Genomic DNA, 18,652 nt, shown 5'->3' with positions numbered 1-18,652 from the left:
GTACTCTGTGAGAATGGGATCTTTACACTGAGTGGCATCTTGCAGTAAGTACTCTGTGAGAATGGGATCTTACCCTGAGTGGCATCTTGCAGTACTCTGTCAGCAGGGGAACATCGAACACCAGACGTCTCAGCAGCTGTTGCATCATGGAAGGGCGCAGATGTCTGTAGGGCAGCAGGGGGAAGAGAAACATGTGATTGACACATACAGTCAAATATGAGGATATCTCAGGTTGGAATATAATACTCTGACTAGTAATTCTGGAAAACCAGTGAATTTTGTGAAAATTATTGGAATTTTGCAACCCTAGCTTTGACCAAAAGCTACCACAGCTACATATTGGTCGACAACTGAAAACCCAATAGTTACAGGAGACTCCAGGGCATCAGCACGGCCTTAGAGGTCCACGGAGGGGTTTTAGAGAACTGAGAGGTTCATAACATGGTGTGAGTCTTTGTTAATACTTACTTGCAGATGGCAAGCAAACACTCCTCGATAGAGTCTCTTTGGGCCTTGGTGAGGGAGCGTCCCTTGGACAGCCGATAGATAGTGTGGAGGGTAGAGTCAATGAGCGCTGCGTAGTGCTCCGTGCCCGAGAACTGGTCAGCACACCTGGTCAGCAGGGGAAGCAGGGCCGAACCGATGTACCTGTTCATGGCCAGAGCGGTCTCTGTGGTGCTTAACACATCCTAGAGCCAAGGGACAGAATTACATGAATGAGAGCGGATAGACCAGTGGCCATCACCAACACTGGATTTCTTGACTCAAATCCTTTGAGTAGGTTTATTTATTGCTCAGTTTCTCCCTAAAGCATCAATACAGTGCCCACAAACTACTGGATCTGGACAACTACAGGTGGTTATGTGTTCCAACCTAGCACAAACCCAGCCGGTTCAGCTTAACAACGAATCATTAGAGCTGGGCTGAAAGAAAAGCCTGCCAACCCAATAGCTTTCCAAGACCAACGGTTGGTGACTGACTGACCACTGTAAACAACAACTAACCACTTTAAACAACAACTAACCACTGTAAACAACAACTACAAACCACTGTAAACAACAACTACAAACCACTGTAAACAACAACTAACCACTGTAAACAACAACTAACCCCTGTAAACAACAACTAACCACTGTAAACAACAACTAACCACTGTAAACAACAACTAACCCCTGTAAACAACAACTAACCACTGTAAACAACAACTAACCACTGTAAACAACAACTAACCACTGTAAACAACAACTAACCCCTGTAAACAACAACTAACCACTGTAAACAACAACTAACCACTGTAAACAACAACTAACCCCTGTAAACAACAACTAACCACTGTAAACAAACAACTAAACACTGTAAACAACAACTAACCACTGTAAACAAACAACTAAACACTGTAAACAACAACTAACCACTGTAAACAACAACTAACCACTGTAAACAACAACTAGTAACCGCTATAACCAACAACTACTAACCACTGTAAACAACAACTACTAACCACTGTAACCAACAACTACTAACCAATGTAAACAACTACTAACCACTGTAACCAACAACCACTAACCACTATAACCAACAACTACTAACCACTATAACCAACAACCACTAACCACTGTAAACAACAACTAACCACTGTAACCAACAACCACTAACCAATGTAAACAACTACTAACCACTGTAACCAACAACCACTAACCACTGTAACCAACAACTACTAACCACTATAACCAACAACTACTAACCACTATAACCAACAACCACTAACCACTGTAAACAACAACTAACCACTGTAACCAACAACCACTAACCAATGTAAACAACTACTAACCACTGTAACCAACAACTATTAACCACTGTAAACAACTATTAACCCCTGTAAACAACAATTAACCACTGTAACCAACAGTAGTAAACAATGACTAACCACTGTAAACAACTACTAACCTCTGTAACCAACAGTAGTAAACCATGACTAACCACTGTAAACAACTACTAACCATTGTAAACAACAACTAACCACTGTAAACAACAACTAACCACTGTAAACAACTACTAACCACTGTAAACAAACAACTAAACTCTGTAAACAACAACCAACCACTGTAAACAACTACTAACCACTGTAAACAAACTACTAACCCCTGTAAACAACAACCAACCACTGTAAACAACAACCAACCACTGTAAACAAACTACTAACCACTATAAACAACTATTAGAGAGAATCTCAGCACGTGAAGTACACAACCATACATCAAGAGACTGTTTGGTTCCCGCTGTGAGTCAGATGATAACCCCGAGGTCTCGGTGACCCCTAAGGCAGACTGTTTGGTTCCCGCTGTGAGTCAGATGATAACCCCGAGGTCTCGGTGACCCCTAAGGCAGACTGTTTGGTTCCCGCTGTGAGTCAGATGATAACCCCGAGGTCTCGGTGACCTCTAAGGCAGACTGTTTGGTTCCCGCTGTGAGTCAGATGATAACCCCGAGGTCTCGGTGACCCCTAAGGCAGACTGTTTGGTTCCCGCTGTGAGTCAGATGATAACCCCGAGGTCTCGGTGACCCCTAAGGCAGACTGTTTGGTTCCCGCTGTGAGTCAGATGATAACCCCGAGGTCTCGGTGACCCCTAAGGCAGACTGTTTGGTTCCCGCTGTGAGTCAGATGATAACCCCGAGGTCTCGGTGACCCCTAAGGCAGACTGTTTGGTTCCCGCTGTGAGTCAGATGATAACCCCGAGGTCTCGGTGACCCCTAAGGCAGACTGTTTGGTTCCCGCTGTGAGTCAGATGATAACCCCGAGGTCTCGGTGACCCCTAAGGCAGACTGTTTGGTTCCCCCTGTGAGTTAGATTATATTCCTAAAGCCACAGTTAGATTATATTCCTAAAGTAGACTGTTGTAGCAGGTATTGAGATAAATGGGGACTGTCAGCATCACTTTCTCTCTCTCTCTCTCCCAAAGGATTATGGGTAGATGCAATTACAGAGGTCTCCCATGGCTACAGCCTCTGTGTCAGCATGGGGAATACTACTCCTCTCCCTCAGGACAAGACAGAGCTGGGATGAGAGCAGTTTTATCTCCCTCTTCAGAGGACGATGAGTAAAAAAGACCATGAGATCCAACAGACTTTTCTCAAATACATCAGAGAGAAGTTTGTTGTGGTGGATCCTCATTTAACTTGATTCACATGGAGAAACAGCAGTCAATATTTATCCAGTCAAAATAACAACTCATCAACTCTGTGATTGTTGTCAGTAGAGTATTTTGATAAACATTTTGTTACACATACAAGAAGTCAGTACACACTATGGGGAGAGGATTAATTAATACATATATTGATTGATTGGTTGATTGATATATGAATGTTTGCTGTGTTTTCTCATTGACTGACTGACAGACCGACGACAGACTGAATGAAGGCTCACTCCTACTCACACCTATTAGCTCACTGACTGACTGGTTCACTCACTGACTAACTGCTTCACTGACTCACTGACTGGTTCACTGACTGACTGATTGACTGACTGGTTCATTCACTGACTGGTTCACTGACTGACTAACTGACTGACTGGTTCACTCACTGACTGGTTCACTGACTGACTAACTGACTGACTGGTTCACTCACTGACTAACTGGTTCACTGACTGCCTGGCTGACTGACTGGCTTACTGACTAACTGACTGACTGACTGGTTCACTGACTGAGTGGCTGGCTGACTGGATGAGTGGTTCACAGACTGGCTGACTGACTGGTTCACTGACTGGCTGACTGACTAGTTCACTGACTGACTTGCTGGCTGACTGACTAGTTCACTGACTGACTTGCTGGCTGGCTGAATAGTTCACTGACTGACTTGCTGGCTGACTCACTGAATGACTGACTGCTACATTGATTGACTGTTTCACTGACTGCTTCACTGAGTGACTGAGTGACTTACTCATTGACCTATTCACTGACTGGTTCACTGACTGACTAACTGGTTCACTGAGTGACTGACTCATTGACTGGCTCACTGACTGGTTTACTGACAGAAGGACTGATAGATTGATTTGTCTCTCCTACTCACCGTGTCCAGGGAGGCGGAGGCGCGGAGGTCAGGCAGGAAGCCCACCTCCAACAGGTGTAGCAGAAAGCTCTGGTCCTCCACGCCGTACACACGGTCCAGAAACAACACCATGGGGGCCTTGTGGTCCGGACAGAAACTAGCCGACATGTCTGGCTCTGTCACACTACCGTCTGGGGGTGGAGGAGGAGGTAGAGGAGGAAGAGGAGGGGGTAGAGGAGGAGGTAGAGGAGGAGATAGAGGAGGAAAAGGAGGAGATAGAGGAGGAAGAGGAGGAGGTAGAGGAGGAGGAAGAGGAAGATGAGGAGGAGGTATAGGAGGAGATAGAGGAGGAGGTAGAGGAGAAAGAGGAGGGGGTAGAGGAGGAGGTAGAGGAGGAGATAGAGGAGGAAGAGGAGGAGGAGGTAGAGGAGGAGGTAGAGGAGGAGGAAGAGGAAGATGAGGAGGAGGTAGAGGAGGTGGTAGAGGAGGAAGAGGAGGTGGTAGAGGAGGAGGTAGAGGATGAGATAGAGGAGGGGGTAGAGGAGGAGATAGAGGAGGGGGTAGAGGAGGTGGTAGAGGAGGAAGAGGAAGAGGTAGAGGAGGAACAGGAGATAGAGGAGGGGGTAGAGGAGGTGGTAGAGGAGGAAGAGGAAGAGATAGAGGAGGAAGAGGAGGTGGTAGAGGATGAGATAGAGGTGGAGGTAGAGGAGGAAGAGGAGGAGGTAGAGGAGGAGATAGAGGAGGAGGAAGAGGAAGATGAGGAGGAGGTAGAGGAGGAGAAGGAGGAGGAGATAGAGGAGGAGGAGGAGGAAGATGAGGAGGAGGTAGAGGAGGAGGAAGGGTAGGTAGAGGAGGAAGAGGAGGAGGAGGAAGGGGATGTAAAGGAGTTAGAGGAGGAAGAACAAGTATGAGAGGAGGAAGAGGAGGAGGAGGAAGGGGATGTAAAGGAGTTAGAGGAGGAAGAGCAAGTATAAGAGGATGAAGAGGAGGTAGAGAATGATGAAGAGGTAGAGGAGTAGGAAGAGGAGGAGGAAGAGCAGGTAGAGGATGAGGAGGCAACAAAAAATAAACCAATTTATAGAAGAGGTGAGAGGGAGTTTAGTCGTTCCACTAACACAGCATGGTGTAAATGGAAAGATAAGAAAGGAGAAGTGTAGAGCTCAATAAGGTGTCACATAGAATTATATGTAACATATCTACCAGGTTTAATACACGATGGGAAGAGAAACACGTTATCTGAAAACGCTGAGTGTGTGGAGAGCAGACTAGGACAAGCAGAGAGAAGTCATTGGAAAAAATACATTTACAGTGTAATGAAGGATCTCTTGAGAGAATACTTCACTGTGGGAAACAGATTATATGAAGGGAGAGAGGTGGCAGAAGAAGTTCACTCAAGTAAGAGAGATACTGTATGCTTTATCATTAGGATTTATCATGAAGAAAATTGAAAATGGGAAAGGTTGATTGGATTTTTGCCTAAGAAGTCTATAGTTACTTCTCCACTACAAACACATTTTCCGTGCTGCGACTTCATATACTATAACCAAACATGACAACTATTAGATAAAGTACAAATTGGTTAAGCGAAGACCTTGCAGTCTGCAGTATTTCTTTTTCAGTGGAAACATGGACTGAGAAATGGTTAGAGGCCTACTCCTCAAGGTGAAAGCAGACAACCCAATCAGGAAAATGTAAGAGACTTTACCTCATACGGCTGACAGATTTCTGTTGTAGCCCAAGATGTGGCTGTGAGTGGAATAGGATATAAAAGTCGTGGCACCACCAGATTAACCTTCTACTAAAGTGTAACATGTGTTTACCATTAAAACACAGCAGGGTCTTGCTGACTAGAAACACATTGTTTCCATGCTTCTTCACCATTCTTAATCAACAGAGTAATGTTTCCGAACAAAAATGTTTCCGAACCAAAATGTTAGTTTAAAAATGTTTTGATACAACCAGTACATGTTAAAATAGGACATTAATCTGAGCTCTTTAGTCATTGGGTCCTACCTTTATTGACAATGGGCATCTTGAGTGGTATACTGATGATGCCCACCAGGTCTGTGGTAGGAACCAGGGAGCGCAGGATGGCCCGGATACGCAATGCCTCACCTTTACCCTTGTTGATCAACTGAGAGAGAGGGGAAGAGAGAGGGGGGAGGAGAGGAAGAAGGACGGGAGAGAGGGGAGGGATAGGGAGAGGGAGGGATAGGGAGAGAGATAGGGAGGGAGGGAGATAGGGAGAGAGGGAGAGAGAGAGAGAGAGAGAGGGAGGGAGGGATAGGGAGAGCGAGGGATAGGGAGAGAGATAGGGCGGGAGGGAGGGATAGTGAGAGAGGGAAGGATAAGGAGAGAGAGAGGGAGAGAGAGAGGGGGAGGGATAGGGAGAGAGGGGAGGGAGGGATAGGGAGAGAGATAGGGAGTGAGAGAGAGAGAGCGAGAGCGAGCGAGCGCGTGAGAGAGAGAGAGAGAGAGAGAGAGAGAGAGAGAGAGAGAGAGAGAGAGAGAGAGAGAGAGAGAGAGAGAGAGAGAGAGAGACAGAGAGAGAGAGAGAGCAGCACAGTGCATAATATGTTGATGATGGATCTGGGGGGTGAGGGCAGCATGCCAAACAGACAGAAGACAGGAGAAAGACGAGGCACTGATCTAACATCTGCAGCGTTGAAGAAACCATAAACTTCCTCAGGGTCACCAGAAACATTAGCCCTCAACACATCGTTTGTCCGATAACTCAGGACATGTTTGGACAGTTGTTTCTTTTTTTTCCGTTGACCTTGATGTTGTTTCTCAAGATTGTATCTCAATGAGACTATCATCAATAAACAGAGGTTTGATAATCAAAAATTAAGAATAAAAGGTGTTGTCGCTCACGTGCATCTCAGGGGCGCAGCGTCCCAGCAGGTCAATAAGGGCAGAGTAAAAGGACATGATGGCGTTTCCTGTGTGGGCAACCTCTTCCTCCTCATCCTCACCAGACCTAGGACACAGATAAACAAGTCCCTTCTAATGAGTTGAAAGGTCATCTCTAGATGTACGGCTAAATTCCTCCCTAACTGAGCTCCATAGCAGATTGTCAGATTCCACTTTCACCACCTCTATACATTTGCATTTCTTGCAAAGGAATTGAATTGAAGCTCAACTTTGAAATTAAAGCTCAACCATGAATTGAAGCTCAACCTTGAAATTAAAGCTCAACCATGAATTGAAGCTCAACCTTGAAATTAAAGCTCAACCTTGAATTGAAGCTCAACCTTGAAATTAAAGCTCAACCTTGAATTGAAGCTCAACCTTGAAAGTAAAGCTCAACCTTGAATTGAAGCTCAACCTTGAATTGAAGCTCAACCTTGAATTGAAGCTCAATCTTGAAATTAAAGCTCAACCTTGAAATTAAAGCTCAACCTTGAATTGAAGCTCAACCTTGAATTTGAAGCTCAACCTTGAATTGAAGCTCAACCTTGAATTGAAGCTCAACCTTGAATTGAAGCTCAACCTGTCACGACTTCCGCCAAAGTCGGTCCCTCTCCTTGTTCAGCGGCGGTCGACGTCACCGGTCTTCTAGCCATCGCCGATCCACCTTTCATTTTCCATTTGTTTTGTCTCATCTTCCAACACACCTGGTTTCAATTCCATCATTACATGTTGTGTATTTAACCCGCTGTTCCCCCCATGTCCTTGTCCAGAATTGTTTATTGTAGTGCTTGTGCACGTTATGCTGGTGTTTAACGGGCTTTGTTTACTCATTGATTTATGGTTCTGTTTACGGTGGTTTTGTTTATTAAACTGTGCCGATGGAAATCAGTTTTTGCTCTCATGCGCCTGACTTCTCTGCCGCCAGTACACACCCCCTACAGGACTCCGGACCAAACTGACAGAGTCAGCAGGAGCAGGTACCCCGGGTATATGCGTGGAGGAGCGCGTCCGGGAGCACGTAGCAATGCTCCACCATCTTGGCACCGCCATGAACCGCATTGTCCAGACAATGGACCACTAGGAGAGACAGGGAGTTCTCCCAGCACCTCCACCAGCACAACCGGGGTCTCCACTACACGCACCTTCTTCTCCTGGTCCCAGTGGGATTCGTCTCTCCCTTCCCCAGGAATACGATTGGATGGCTATCGGGGTCTGAATCAGATCACTGTGAGGTATAGTTACCCGCACCTCTCATAGCCACAGCGATTGAGTCAATGCACGAGGTGCGCTTCTTCACCAAACTAGATCTCAGGAGTGCTTAACCTGGTGCGTATCCGGAAGGGAGACGAGTGGAAGACGGCTTTCGGTACCACCTCAGGGCACCATGAGTACCTCGTCATTCCGTACGGGTTGATGAATGCGCCATCAGTCTTCCAAGCCGGGATATTCAGGGACCTGCATGGGCAGGGTGTAGTGGTGTATATTGATGACATTCTGATACACTCCGCTACACGCGCCGAGCATGTGTCCCTGGTCCGCAGGGTGCTTGGTCGCCTGTTGGAGCATGACCTGTATGTCAAGGCTGAGAAATGCCTGTTCTTCCAGCAGTCCGTCTCCTTCCTAGGGTATCGCATTTCCACCTCAGGGGTGGAAATGGAGAGTGACCGCATTTCAGCCGTGCGTAATTGGCCGACTCCCACCACGGTAAAGGAGGTGCAGCGGTTCTTAGGGTTTGCCAACTACTACCGGAGGTTTATCCGGGGTTTTGGTCAGATAGAGGCTCCCATTACCCTACTGCTGAAGGGGGGCCCATTGCATTTGCAGTGGTCAGCTGAGACGGACAGGGCTTTTAGTCACCTGAGGGATCTGTTTACCTTGGCTCCCGTGCTGGCCCATCCGGATCCCTCTTTGGCGTTCATAGTAGAGGTGGACACGTCCGAGGCTGGAATAGGAGCTGTGCTGTCTCAGCGCTCGGGTATGCCACTGAAGCTCCGCCCCTGTGCCTTCTTCTCGAAGAAGCTCAGCCCGGCGGAGCGAAACTATGATGTGGGGGACCGGGAGCTGTTGGCTGTCGTCAAGGCCTTGAAGGCGTGGAGACATTGGCTTGAGGCGGCTAAACACCCTTTTCTCATCTGGACTGACCGCCGCAATCTGGTGTACATCCGGGCAGCGAGGAGACTGAACCCTTGCCAGGCAAGGTGGGCCATGTTTTTCACCCGTTTTGTGTTCACCCTTTCCTACAGACCAGGCACCAAGAACGTGAAGGCAGACGCATTATCTCGGCTATATGACACAGAGGTGCGGCCCATGGATCCCACTCCCATACTCCCTGCCTCCTGCCTGGTGGCGCCGGAAGTGTGGGAGCTAGACATGGAAATTGAGCAGGCTTTACGTGCAGAGCCCGCTCCTCCACTAACCTCTCTCCCTTCCAGTGCGTGCTGGGGTACCAGCCGGTTCTGGCGCCTTGGCATCAGAGTCAGACCGAGGCTCCTGCGGTGGACGACTGGTTCAGACGGAGGAGACATGGGAAGCTGCCGTGTTCACCTTCAGCAAGCCGTGCTGTGCCAAAAAGAGAACGCAGACCGTCACCACAGTGAGGCCGGGTCCGGGTCTGGCTCTCGCCCCAAAGCCTGCCCCTCCGCTTGCCCTGCCGGAAGCTGGGTCCGCGGTTTGTGGGGCCATTTATAGTCCTGAGGAGAGTGAACGAGGTTTGTTATAGGTTACTGCTTCCCCCAGATTACCGCATTAACCCCTCGTTCCATGTGTCTCTCCTCAGGCTGGTGGTGGCTGTTCCGCTCCAGGAGTCTGAGGTGCGGGAGGTTCTTCTGCCACTTTTGGACATAGAGGGTTCCCCGGCGTACTCCGTTCGCTCCATACTGGATTCGAAGCGTCGGGCGAGAGCCTTCAGTATCTCGTGGAGTGGGAGGGGTACGGTCCGGAGGAAAGGTGCTGGGTTCCAGTCGAGGACGTGTTGGACCCTTCAATGCTGCAGGAGTTCCACCGTCTTTGTCTGGATTGCCCTGCGCCTCGCCCTCCGGGCAGTCCCAGAGGCCGGTGTCGGCGCGCTGCTGGAGCCGCACGTCAAGGGGGGGTACTGTCACGAATTCCGCCGAAGTCGGTCCCTCTCCTTGTTCGGCGGCGTTTGACGGTCGACGTCACCGGTCTTCTAGCCATCGCCGATCCACCTTTCATTTTCCATTTGTTTTGTCTTGTCTTCCCACACACCTTGTTACAAATCCATCATTACATGTTGTGTATTTAACCCTCTGTTCCCCCCATGTCCATGTCCTTGTCCAGAATTGTTTATTGTAGTGTTTGTGCACGTTATGCTTGTGTGTAACGTGTTTTGTTTATGGTTCTGTTAATGGTGGTTTTGTTTATTAAACTGTGCCGATGGAAATCCGTTTTTGCTCTCCTGCGCCTGACTTCTCTGCCCCCTACACAACCTTGAATTGTCTTCCATATTCCTTCCACTACTCAATTATCCTATGTTAATTAAAGGTGTCATCTCATGGTGAGTGATTGAGAGATTGAATTACCCAGAAGGTTCTCCATTGGCTGTACAGGGAAGGTCCAGAGCAGGGTCCTCAGATATCTTAATGGCTTCCAGCATGGCCGCCAGCAGACCGTTGCCCCCCTCTCCTCTCAGAGCGGGACCAAAACACTCGGGGCGCCTGATCAGCAGCTTCACCACCGTGTTAGAGTTCTCCTCTACACTCTCACCTGCAGGGAGAGAGGGATGGAGGGGAAAGGAATCAGGGAGGGATGGAGGTGGGGGGGTGAAGGAGCCAGGGAGGGGGAGGGAGGGGTGGAGAAAGGAGGAAAGCGGCAATTAGGAAAAAAGGAAGGGAGAGAGGAAGGGAGAGAGGCAGGGATAGAGGTAGGGAGAGAGGCAGGGATTGAGGTAGGGAGAGAGGAAGGGAGAGAGGTAGGGAGAGAGGTAGGGAGAGAGGAAGGGAGAGAGGAAGAGAGGAAGGAAGAGAGGCAGGGATAGAGGTAGGGAGAGAGGCAGGGATTGAGGTAGGGAGAGAGGTAGGGAGAGAGGGAGAGAGGAAGGGAGAGAGGTAGGGAGAGAGGCAGGGATAGAGGTAGGGAGAGAGGTAGGGAGAGAGGTAGGGAGAGAGGTAGGGAGAGAGGTAGGGAGAGAGGAAGAGAGGAAGGGAGAGAGGCAGGGATAGAGGTAGGGAGAGAGGCAGGGATTGAGGTAGGGAGAGAGGTAGGGAGAGAGGGAGAGAGGAAGGGAGAGAGGTAGGGAGAGAGGCAGGGAGAGAGGTAGGGAGAGAGGTAGGGAGAGAGGTAGGGAGAGAGGTAGGGAGAGAGGAAGGGAGAAAGGTAGATAGAGAGGAAGGGAGAGAGGCAGAGAGAGAGGAAGGGAGAGAGGCAGGGAGAGAGGTAGGGATTGGGAGAGGTTCATTACTAATTTACATTGTATAAGATTAAATAGCCAATCCACCACCAATGGTTTATCCACTTCATCCTCAGAGAGTAACTGGACTTAAAAGATCTCTCTCTCTCTCTCTCTCTCTCGTGCCCTCTCCCTCTTTATCTCTATCTCTCTCCCTTTCTGTCTCTCTGGCCCACTCCCTCTTTATCTCTATCTCTCTCCCTTTCTGTCTCTCTGGCCCTCTCCCTCTTTATCTCTATCTCTCTCCCTTTCTGTCTCTCTGGCCGTCTCCCTCTTTATCTCTATCTCTCTCCCTTTCCGTCTCTCTGCCCCCATCTCCCTCTTTATCTCTATCTCTCTCCCTTTCCGTCTCTCTGCCCCCCTCTCCCTCTTTATCTCTATCTCTCTCTTTCCGTCTCTCTGCCCCCCTCTCCCTCTTTATTTCTATCTCTCTCCCTTTCTGTCTCTCAGCCCCCCCCCCCCCCTTTATCTCTATCTCTCTCCCTTTCTGTCTCTCTGCCCACCCCCCTCTTTCTCTCTCTCTCTCTCCCTTTCCGTCTCTCTGCCCCCCTCTCCCTCTTTATCTCTATCTCTCTCCCTTTCTGTCTCTCTGCCCCCCTCTCCCTCTTTATCTCTATCTCTCTCTTTCCGTCTCTCTGCCCCCCTCTCCCTCTCTCCCTTTCTGTCTCTCAGCCCCCCCCCCCCCCTTTATCTCTATCTCTCTCCCTTTCTGTCTCTCTGCCCACCTCTCTCTTTCTCTCTCTCTCTTTCTATCTAACGTACCGTTGCTGAAGACAGCGAAGCGGAGGAAAGACAGATATCTCTCTCCCTCTATGGGGTTCCAGCCAATGTCAGGATATCCTTTAGCCAGGAGCATGACACAGCTCTGCAGCCCACAGCCTGCCAGGTAGGTTACTACCTGAATACAGAAACACTTTGGTGAGTCCTTCAGCACTCTACTACACAGTCCTTCCTAACTCAGATCCGCTCTCCAGACATGTGCACTCATCACTCAACTCAGACGTGTCAGAATCAGGGACTGACAGTGACAGCCTGAGTCCACTATCCTTTATGTCGAGGGATGTGTATTATATAATGAGCAGGTGAAGGTGAGGGATGTGTATTATATAATGAGCAGGTGAAGTCGAGGGATGTGTATTATATAATGGACAGGTGAAGGTGAGGGATGTGTATTATATAATGAGCAGGTGAAGTCGAGGGATGTGTATTATATAATGGACAGGTGAAGGTGAGGGATGTGTATTATATAATGTGGCAGGTGAAGGTGAGGGATGTGTATTATATAATGTGGCAGGTGAAGGTGAGGGATGTGTATTATATAATGAGCAGGTGAAGTCGAGGGATGTGTATTATATAATGAGCAGGTGAAGTCGAGGGATGTGTATTATATAATGTGGCAGGTGAAGGTGAGGGATGTGTATTATATAATGTGGCAGGTGAAGGTGAGGGATGTGTATTATATAATGAGCAGGTGAAGTCGAGGGATGTGTATTATATAATGTGGCAGGTGAAGGTGAGGGATGTGTATTATATAATGGGCAGGTGAAGTCGAGGGATGTGTATTATATAATGTGGCAGGTGAAGGTGAGGGATGTGTATTATATAATGGACAGGTGAAGGTGAGGGATGTGTATTATATAATGTGGCAGGTGAAGGTGAGGGATGTGTATTATATAATGAGCAGGTGAAGTCGAGGGATGTGTATTATATAATGAGCAGGTGAAGTCGAGGGATGTGTATTATATAATGAGCAGGTGAAGTCGAGGGATGTGTATTATATAATGTGGCAGGTGAAGGTGAGGGATGTGTATTATATAATGTGGCAGGTGAAGGTGAGGGATGTGTATTATATAATGAGCAGGTGAAGTCGAGGGATGTGTATTATATAATGGACAGGTGAAGGTGAGGGATGTGTATTATATAATGGGCAGGTGAAGTCGAGGGATGTGTATTATATAATGTGGCAGGTGAAGGTGAGGGATGTGTATTATATAATGGGGCAGGTGAAGGTGAGGGATATGTATTATATAATGGGCAGGTGAAGGTGAGGGATGTGTATTATATAATGAGCAGGTGAAGTCGAGGGATGTGTATTATATAATGGGCAGGTGAAGGTGAGGGATGTGTATTATATAATGGACAGGTGAAGGTGAGGGATGTGTATTATATAATGTGGCAGGTGAAGGTGAGGGATGTGTATTATATAATGGACAGGTGAAGGTGAGGGATGTGTATTATACAATGAGCAGGTGAAGTCGAGGGATGTGTATTATATAATGTGGCAGGTGAAGGTGAGGGATGTGTATTATATAATGGACAGGTGAAGGTGAGGGATGTGTATTATATAATGGGCAGGTGAAGGTGAGGGATGTGTATTATATAATGGGCAGGTGAAGTCGAGGGATGTGTATTATATAATGTGGCAGGTGAAGGTGAGGGATGTGTATTATATAATGTGGCAGGTGAAGTCGAGGGATGTGTATTATATAATGGGCAGGTGAAGTCGAGGGATGTGTATTATATAATGTGGCAGGTGAAGGTGAGGGATGTGTATTATATAATGGGCAGGTGAAGTCGAGGGATGTGTATTATATAATGTGGCAGGTGAAGGTGAGGGATGTGTATTATATAATGGACAGGTGAAGGTGAGGGATGTGTATTATATAATGGGCAGGTGAAGGTGAGGGATGTGTATTATATAATGGGCAGGTGAAGGTGAGGGATGTGTATTATATAATGTGGCAGGTGAAGGTGAGGGATGTGTATTATATAATGGGCAGGTGAAGGTGAGGGATGTGTATTATATAATGTGACAGGTGAAGGTGAGGGATGTGTATTATATAATGTGGCAGGTGAAGGTGAGGGATGTGTATTATATAATGGGCAGGTGAAGGTGAGGGATGTGTTTTATATAATGGACAGGTGAAGTCGAGGGATGTGTATTATATAATGGGCAGGTGAAGGTGAGGGATGTGTATTATATAATGGACAGGTGAAGTCGAGGGATGTGTATTATATAATGGGCAGGTGAAGGTGAGGGATGTGTATTATATAATGGACAGGTGAAGGTGAGGGATGTGTATTATATAATGGACAGGTGAAGTCGAGGGATGTGTATTATATAATGGACAGGTGAAGGTGAGGGATGTGTATTATATAATGGACAGGTGAAGGTGAGGGATGTGTATTATATAATGGACAGGTGAAGTCGAGGGATGTGTATTATATAATGGACAGGTGAAGGTGAGGGATGTGTATTATATAATGGACAGGTGAAGTCGAGGGATGTGTATTATATAATGGACAGGTGAAGGTGAGGGATGTGTATTATATAATGGGCAGGTGAAGGTGAGGGATGTGTATTATATAATGTGACAGGTGAAGGTGAGGGATGTGTATTATATAATGTGGCAGGTGAAGGTGAGGGATGTGTATTATATAATGTGGCAGGTGAAGGTGAGGGAGGTGTATTATATAATGGGCAGGTGAAGGTGAGGGATGTGTATTATATAATGAGCAGGTGAAGGTGAGGGATGTGTATTATATAATGGACAGGTGAAGGTGAGGGATGTGTATTATATAATGTGGCAGGTGAAGTCGAGGGATGTGTATTATATAATGGACAGGTGAAGGTGAGGGATGTGTATTATATAATGGACAGGTGAAGGTGAGGGATGTGTATTATATAATGTGTTAGGTGAAGGTGAGGGATGTGTATTATATAATGTGACAGGTGAAGGTGAGGGATGTGTATTATATAATGGACAGGTGAAGGTGAGGGATGTGTATTATATAATGTGGCAGGTGAAGGTGAGGGATGTGTATTATATAATGTGACAGGTGAAGGTGAGGGATGTGTATTATATAATGGGCAGGTGAAGGTGAGGGAGGTGTATTATATAATGGGCAGGTGAAGGTGAGGGATGTGTATTATATAATGGGCAGGTGAAGTCGAGGGATGTGTATTATATAATGTGGCAGGTGAAGGTGAGGGATGTGTATTATATAATGGGCAGGTGAAGGTGAGGGATGTGTATTATATAATGCGGCAGGTGAAGGTGAGGAATGTGTATTATATAATGTGGCAGGTGAAGGTGAGGGATGTGTATTATATAATGGACAGGTGAAGGTGAGGGATGTGTATTATATAATGTGGCAGGTGAAGGTGAGGGATGTGTATTATATAATGGGCAGGTGAAGGTGAGGGATGTGTATTATATAATGGGCAGGTGAAGTCGAGGGATGTGTATTATATAATGGACAGGTGAAGGTGAGGGATGTGTATTATATAATGGACAGGTGAAGGTGAGGGATGTGTATTATATAATGTGGCAGGTGAAGGTGAGGGATGTGTATTATATAATGTGACAGGTGAAGGTGAGGGATGTGTATTATATAATGGACAGGTGAAGGTGAGGGATGTGTATTATATAATGTGGCAGGTGAAGGTGAGGGATGTGTATTATATAATGTGACAGGTGAAGGTGAGGGATGTGTATTATATAATGGGCAGGTGAAGGTGAGGGAGGTGTATTATATAATGGGCAGGTGAAGGTGAGGGATGTGTATTATATAATGGGCAGGTGAAGTCGAGGGATGTGTATTATATAATGTGGCAGGTGAAGGTGAGGGATGTGTATTATATAATGGGCAGGTGAAGTCGAGGGATGTGTATTATATAATGGGCAGGTGAAGGTGAGGGATGTGTATTATATAATGGACAGGTGAAGGTGAGGGATGTGTATTATATAATGTGGCAGGTGAAGGTGAGGGATGTGTATTATATAATGTGGCAGGTGAAGGTGAGGGATGTGTATTATATAATGGACAGGTGAAGGTGAGGGATGTGTATTATATAATGGGCAGGTGAAGGTGAGGGATGTGTATTATATAATGGGCAGGTGAAGTCGAGGGATGTGTATTATATAATGTGGCAGGTGAAGGTGAGGGATGTGTATTATATAATGTGGCAGGTGAAGTCGAGGGATGTGTATTATATAATGGGCAGGTGAAGTCGAGGGATGTGTATTATATAATGTGGCAGGTGAAGGTGAGGGATGTGTATTATATAATGGGCAGGTGAAGTCGAGGGATGTGTATTATATAATGTGGCAGGTGAAGGTGAGGGATGTGTATTATATAATGGACAGGTGAAGGTGAGGGATGTGTATTATATAATGGGCAGGTGAAGGTGAGGGATGTGTATTATATAATGGGCAGGTGAAGGTGAGGGATGTGTATTATATAATGTGGCAGGTGAAGGTGAGGGATGTGTATTATATAATGGGCAGGTGAAGGTGAGGGATGTGTATTATATAATGTGACAGGTGAAGGTGAGGGATGTGTATTATATAATGTGGCAGGTGAAGGTGAGGGATGTGTATTATATAATGGGCAGGTGAAGGTGAGGGATGTGTTTTATATAATGGACAGGTGAAGTCGAGGGATGTGTATTATATAATGTGGCAGGTGAAGGTGAGGGATGTGTATTATATAATGGGCAGGTGAAGTCGAGGGATGTGTATTATATAATGGGCAGGTGAAGGTGAGGGATGTGTATTATATAATGGACAGGTGAAGGTGAGGGATGTGTATTATATAATGTGGCAGGTGAAGGTGAGGGATGTGTATTATATAATGTGACAGGTGAAGGTGAGGGATGTGTATTATATAATGGGCAGGTGAAGGTGAGGGAGGTGTATTATATAATGGGCAGGTGAAGGTGAGGGATGTGTATTATATAATGGGCAGGTGAAGTCGAGGGATGTGTATTATATAATGTGGCAGGTGAAGGTGAGGGATGTGTATTATATAATGGGCAGGTGAAGGTGAGGGATGTGTATTATATAATGCGGCAGGTGAAGGTGAGGAATGTGTATTATATAATGTGGCAGGTGAAGGTGAGGGATGTGTATTATATAATGGACAGGTGAAGGTGAGGGATGTGTATTATATAATGTGGCAGGTGAAGGTGAGGGATGTGTATTATATAATGGGCAGGTGAAGGTGAGGGATGTGTATTATATAATGGGCAGGTGAAGTCGAGGGATGTGTATTATATAATGGACAGGTGAAGGTGAGGGATGTGTATTATATAATGGACAGGTGAAGGTGAGGGATGTGTATTATATAATGTGGCAGGTGAAGGTGAGGGATGTGTATTATATAATGTGACAGGTGAAGGTGAGGGATGTGTATTATATAATGGACAGGTGAAGGTGAGGGATGTGTATTATATAATGTGGCAGGTGAAGGTGAGGGATGTGTATTATATAATGTGACAGGTGAAGGTGAGGGATGTGTATTATATAATGGGCAGGTGAAGGTGAGGGAGGTGTATTATATAATGGGCAGGTGAAGGTGAGGGATGTGTATTATATAATGGGCAGGTGAAGTCGAGGGATGTGTATTATATAATGTGGCAGGTGAAGGTGAGGGATGTGTATTATATAATGGGCAGGTGAAGTCGAGGGATGTGTATTATATAATGGGCAGGTGAAGGTGAGGGATGTGTATTATATAATGGACAGGTGAAGGTGAGGGATGTGTATTATATAATGTGGCAGGTGAAGGTGAGGGATGTGTATTATATAATGTGGCAGGTGAAGGTGAGGGATGTGTATTATATAATGGACAGGTGAAGGTGAGGGATGTGTATTATATAATGGGCAGGTGAAGGTGAGGGATGTGTATTATATAATGGGCAGGTGAAGTCGAGGGATGTGTATTATATAATGTGGCAGGTGAAGGTGAGGGATGTGTATTATATAATGTGGCAGGTGAAGTCGAGGGATGTGTATTATATAATGGGCAGGTGAAGTCGAGGGATGTGTATTATATAATGTGGCAGGTGAAGGTGAGGGATGTGTATTATATAATGGGCAGGTGAAGTCGAGGGATGTGTATTATATAATGTGGCAGGTGAAGGTGAGGGATGTGTATTATATAATGGACAGGTGAAGGTGAGGGATGTGTATTATATAATGGGCAGGTGAAGGTGAGGGATGTGTATTATATAATGGGAAGGTGAAGGTGAGGGATGTGTATTATATAATGTGGCAGGTGAAGGTGAGGGATGTGTATTATATAATGGGCAGGTGAAGGTGAGGGATGTGTATTATATAATGTGACAGGTGAAGGTGAGGGATGTGTATTATATAATGTGGCAGGTGAAGGTGAGGGATGTGTATTATATAATGGGCAGGTGAAGGTGAGGGATGTGTTTTATATAATGGACAGGTGAAGTCGAGGGATGTGTATTATATAATGTGGCAGGTGAAGGTGAGGGAT

General features: G+C 46.4%; 1 protein-coding gene across 2 annotated transcripts in view; it reads right to left on the bottom strand.

The window, feature by feature from the left end:
- LOC139407391 (ryanodine receptor 3-like) overlaps positions 1-18,652 on the bottom strand; it is a 270,933-nt gene that overhangs the window by 76,911 nt on the left and 175,370 nt on the right. For both annotated transcript variants that reach the window (XM_071151137.1, XM_071151138.1), the window contains exons 48-54: positions 12,125-12,260; positions 10,497-10,680; positions 6,919-7,024; positions 6,058-6,178; positions 4,066-4,235; positions 469-689; positions 74-164 (exon numbers count right to left, since the gene is read on the bottom strand). In XM_071151137.1, the coding sequence (XP_071007238.1) occupies positions 74-164; positions 469-689; positions 4,066-4,235; positions 6,058-6,178; positions 6,919-7,024; positions 10,497-10,680; positions 12,125-12,260 (1,029 nt within the window). The remainder of the gene's footprint in view (positions 1-73; positions 165-468; positions 690-4,065; positions 4,236-6,057; positions 6,179-6,918; positions 7,025-10,496; positions 10,681-12,124; positions 12,261-18,652) is intronic.

The sequence above is a fragment of the Oncorhynchus clarkii genome, chromosome 4 (genome assembly GCF_045791955.1).
Source record: "Oncorhynchus clarkii lewisi isolate Uvic-CL-2024 chromosome 4, UVic_Ocla_1.0, whole genome shotgun sequence".
In the NCBI taxonomy this organism is placed as follows: Eukaryota; Metazoa; Chordata; class Actinopteri; order Salmoniformes; family Salmonidae; genus Oncorhynchus; species Oncorhynchus clarkii.
Note: the sequence above shows the minus strand (reverse complement) of the source record. Positions and strands in the feature narration are given on the sequence as shown.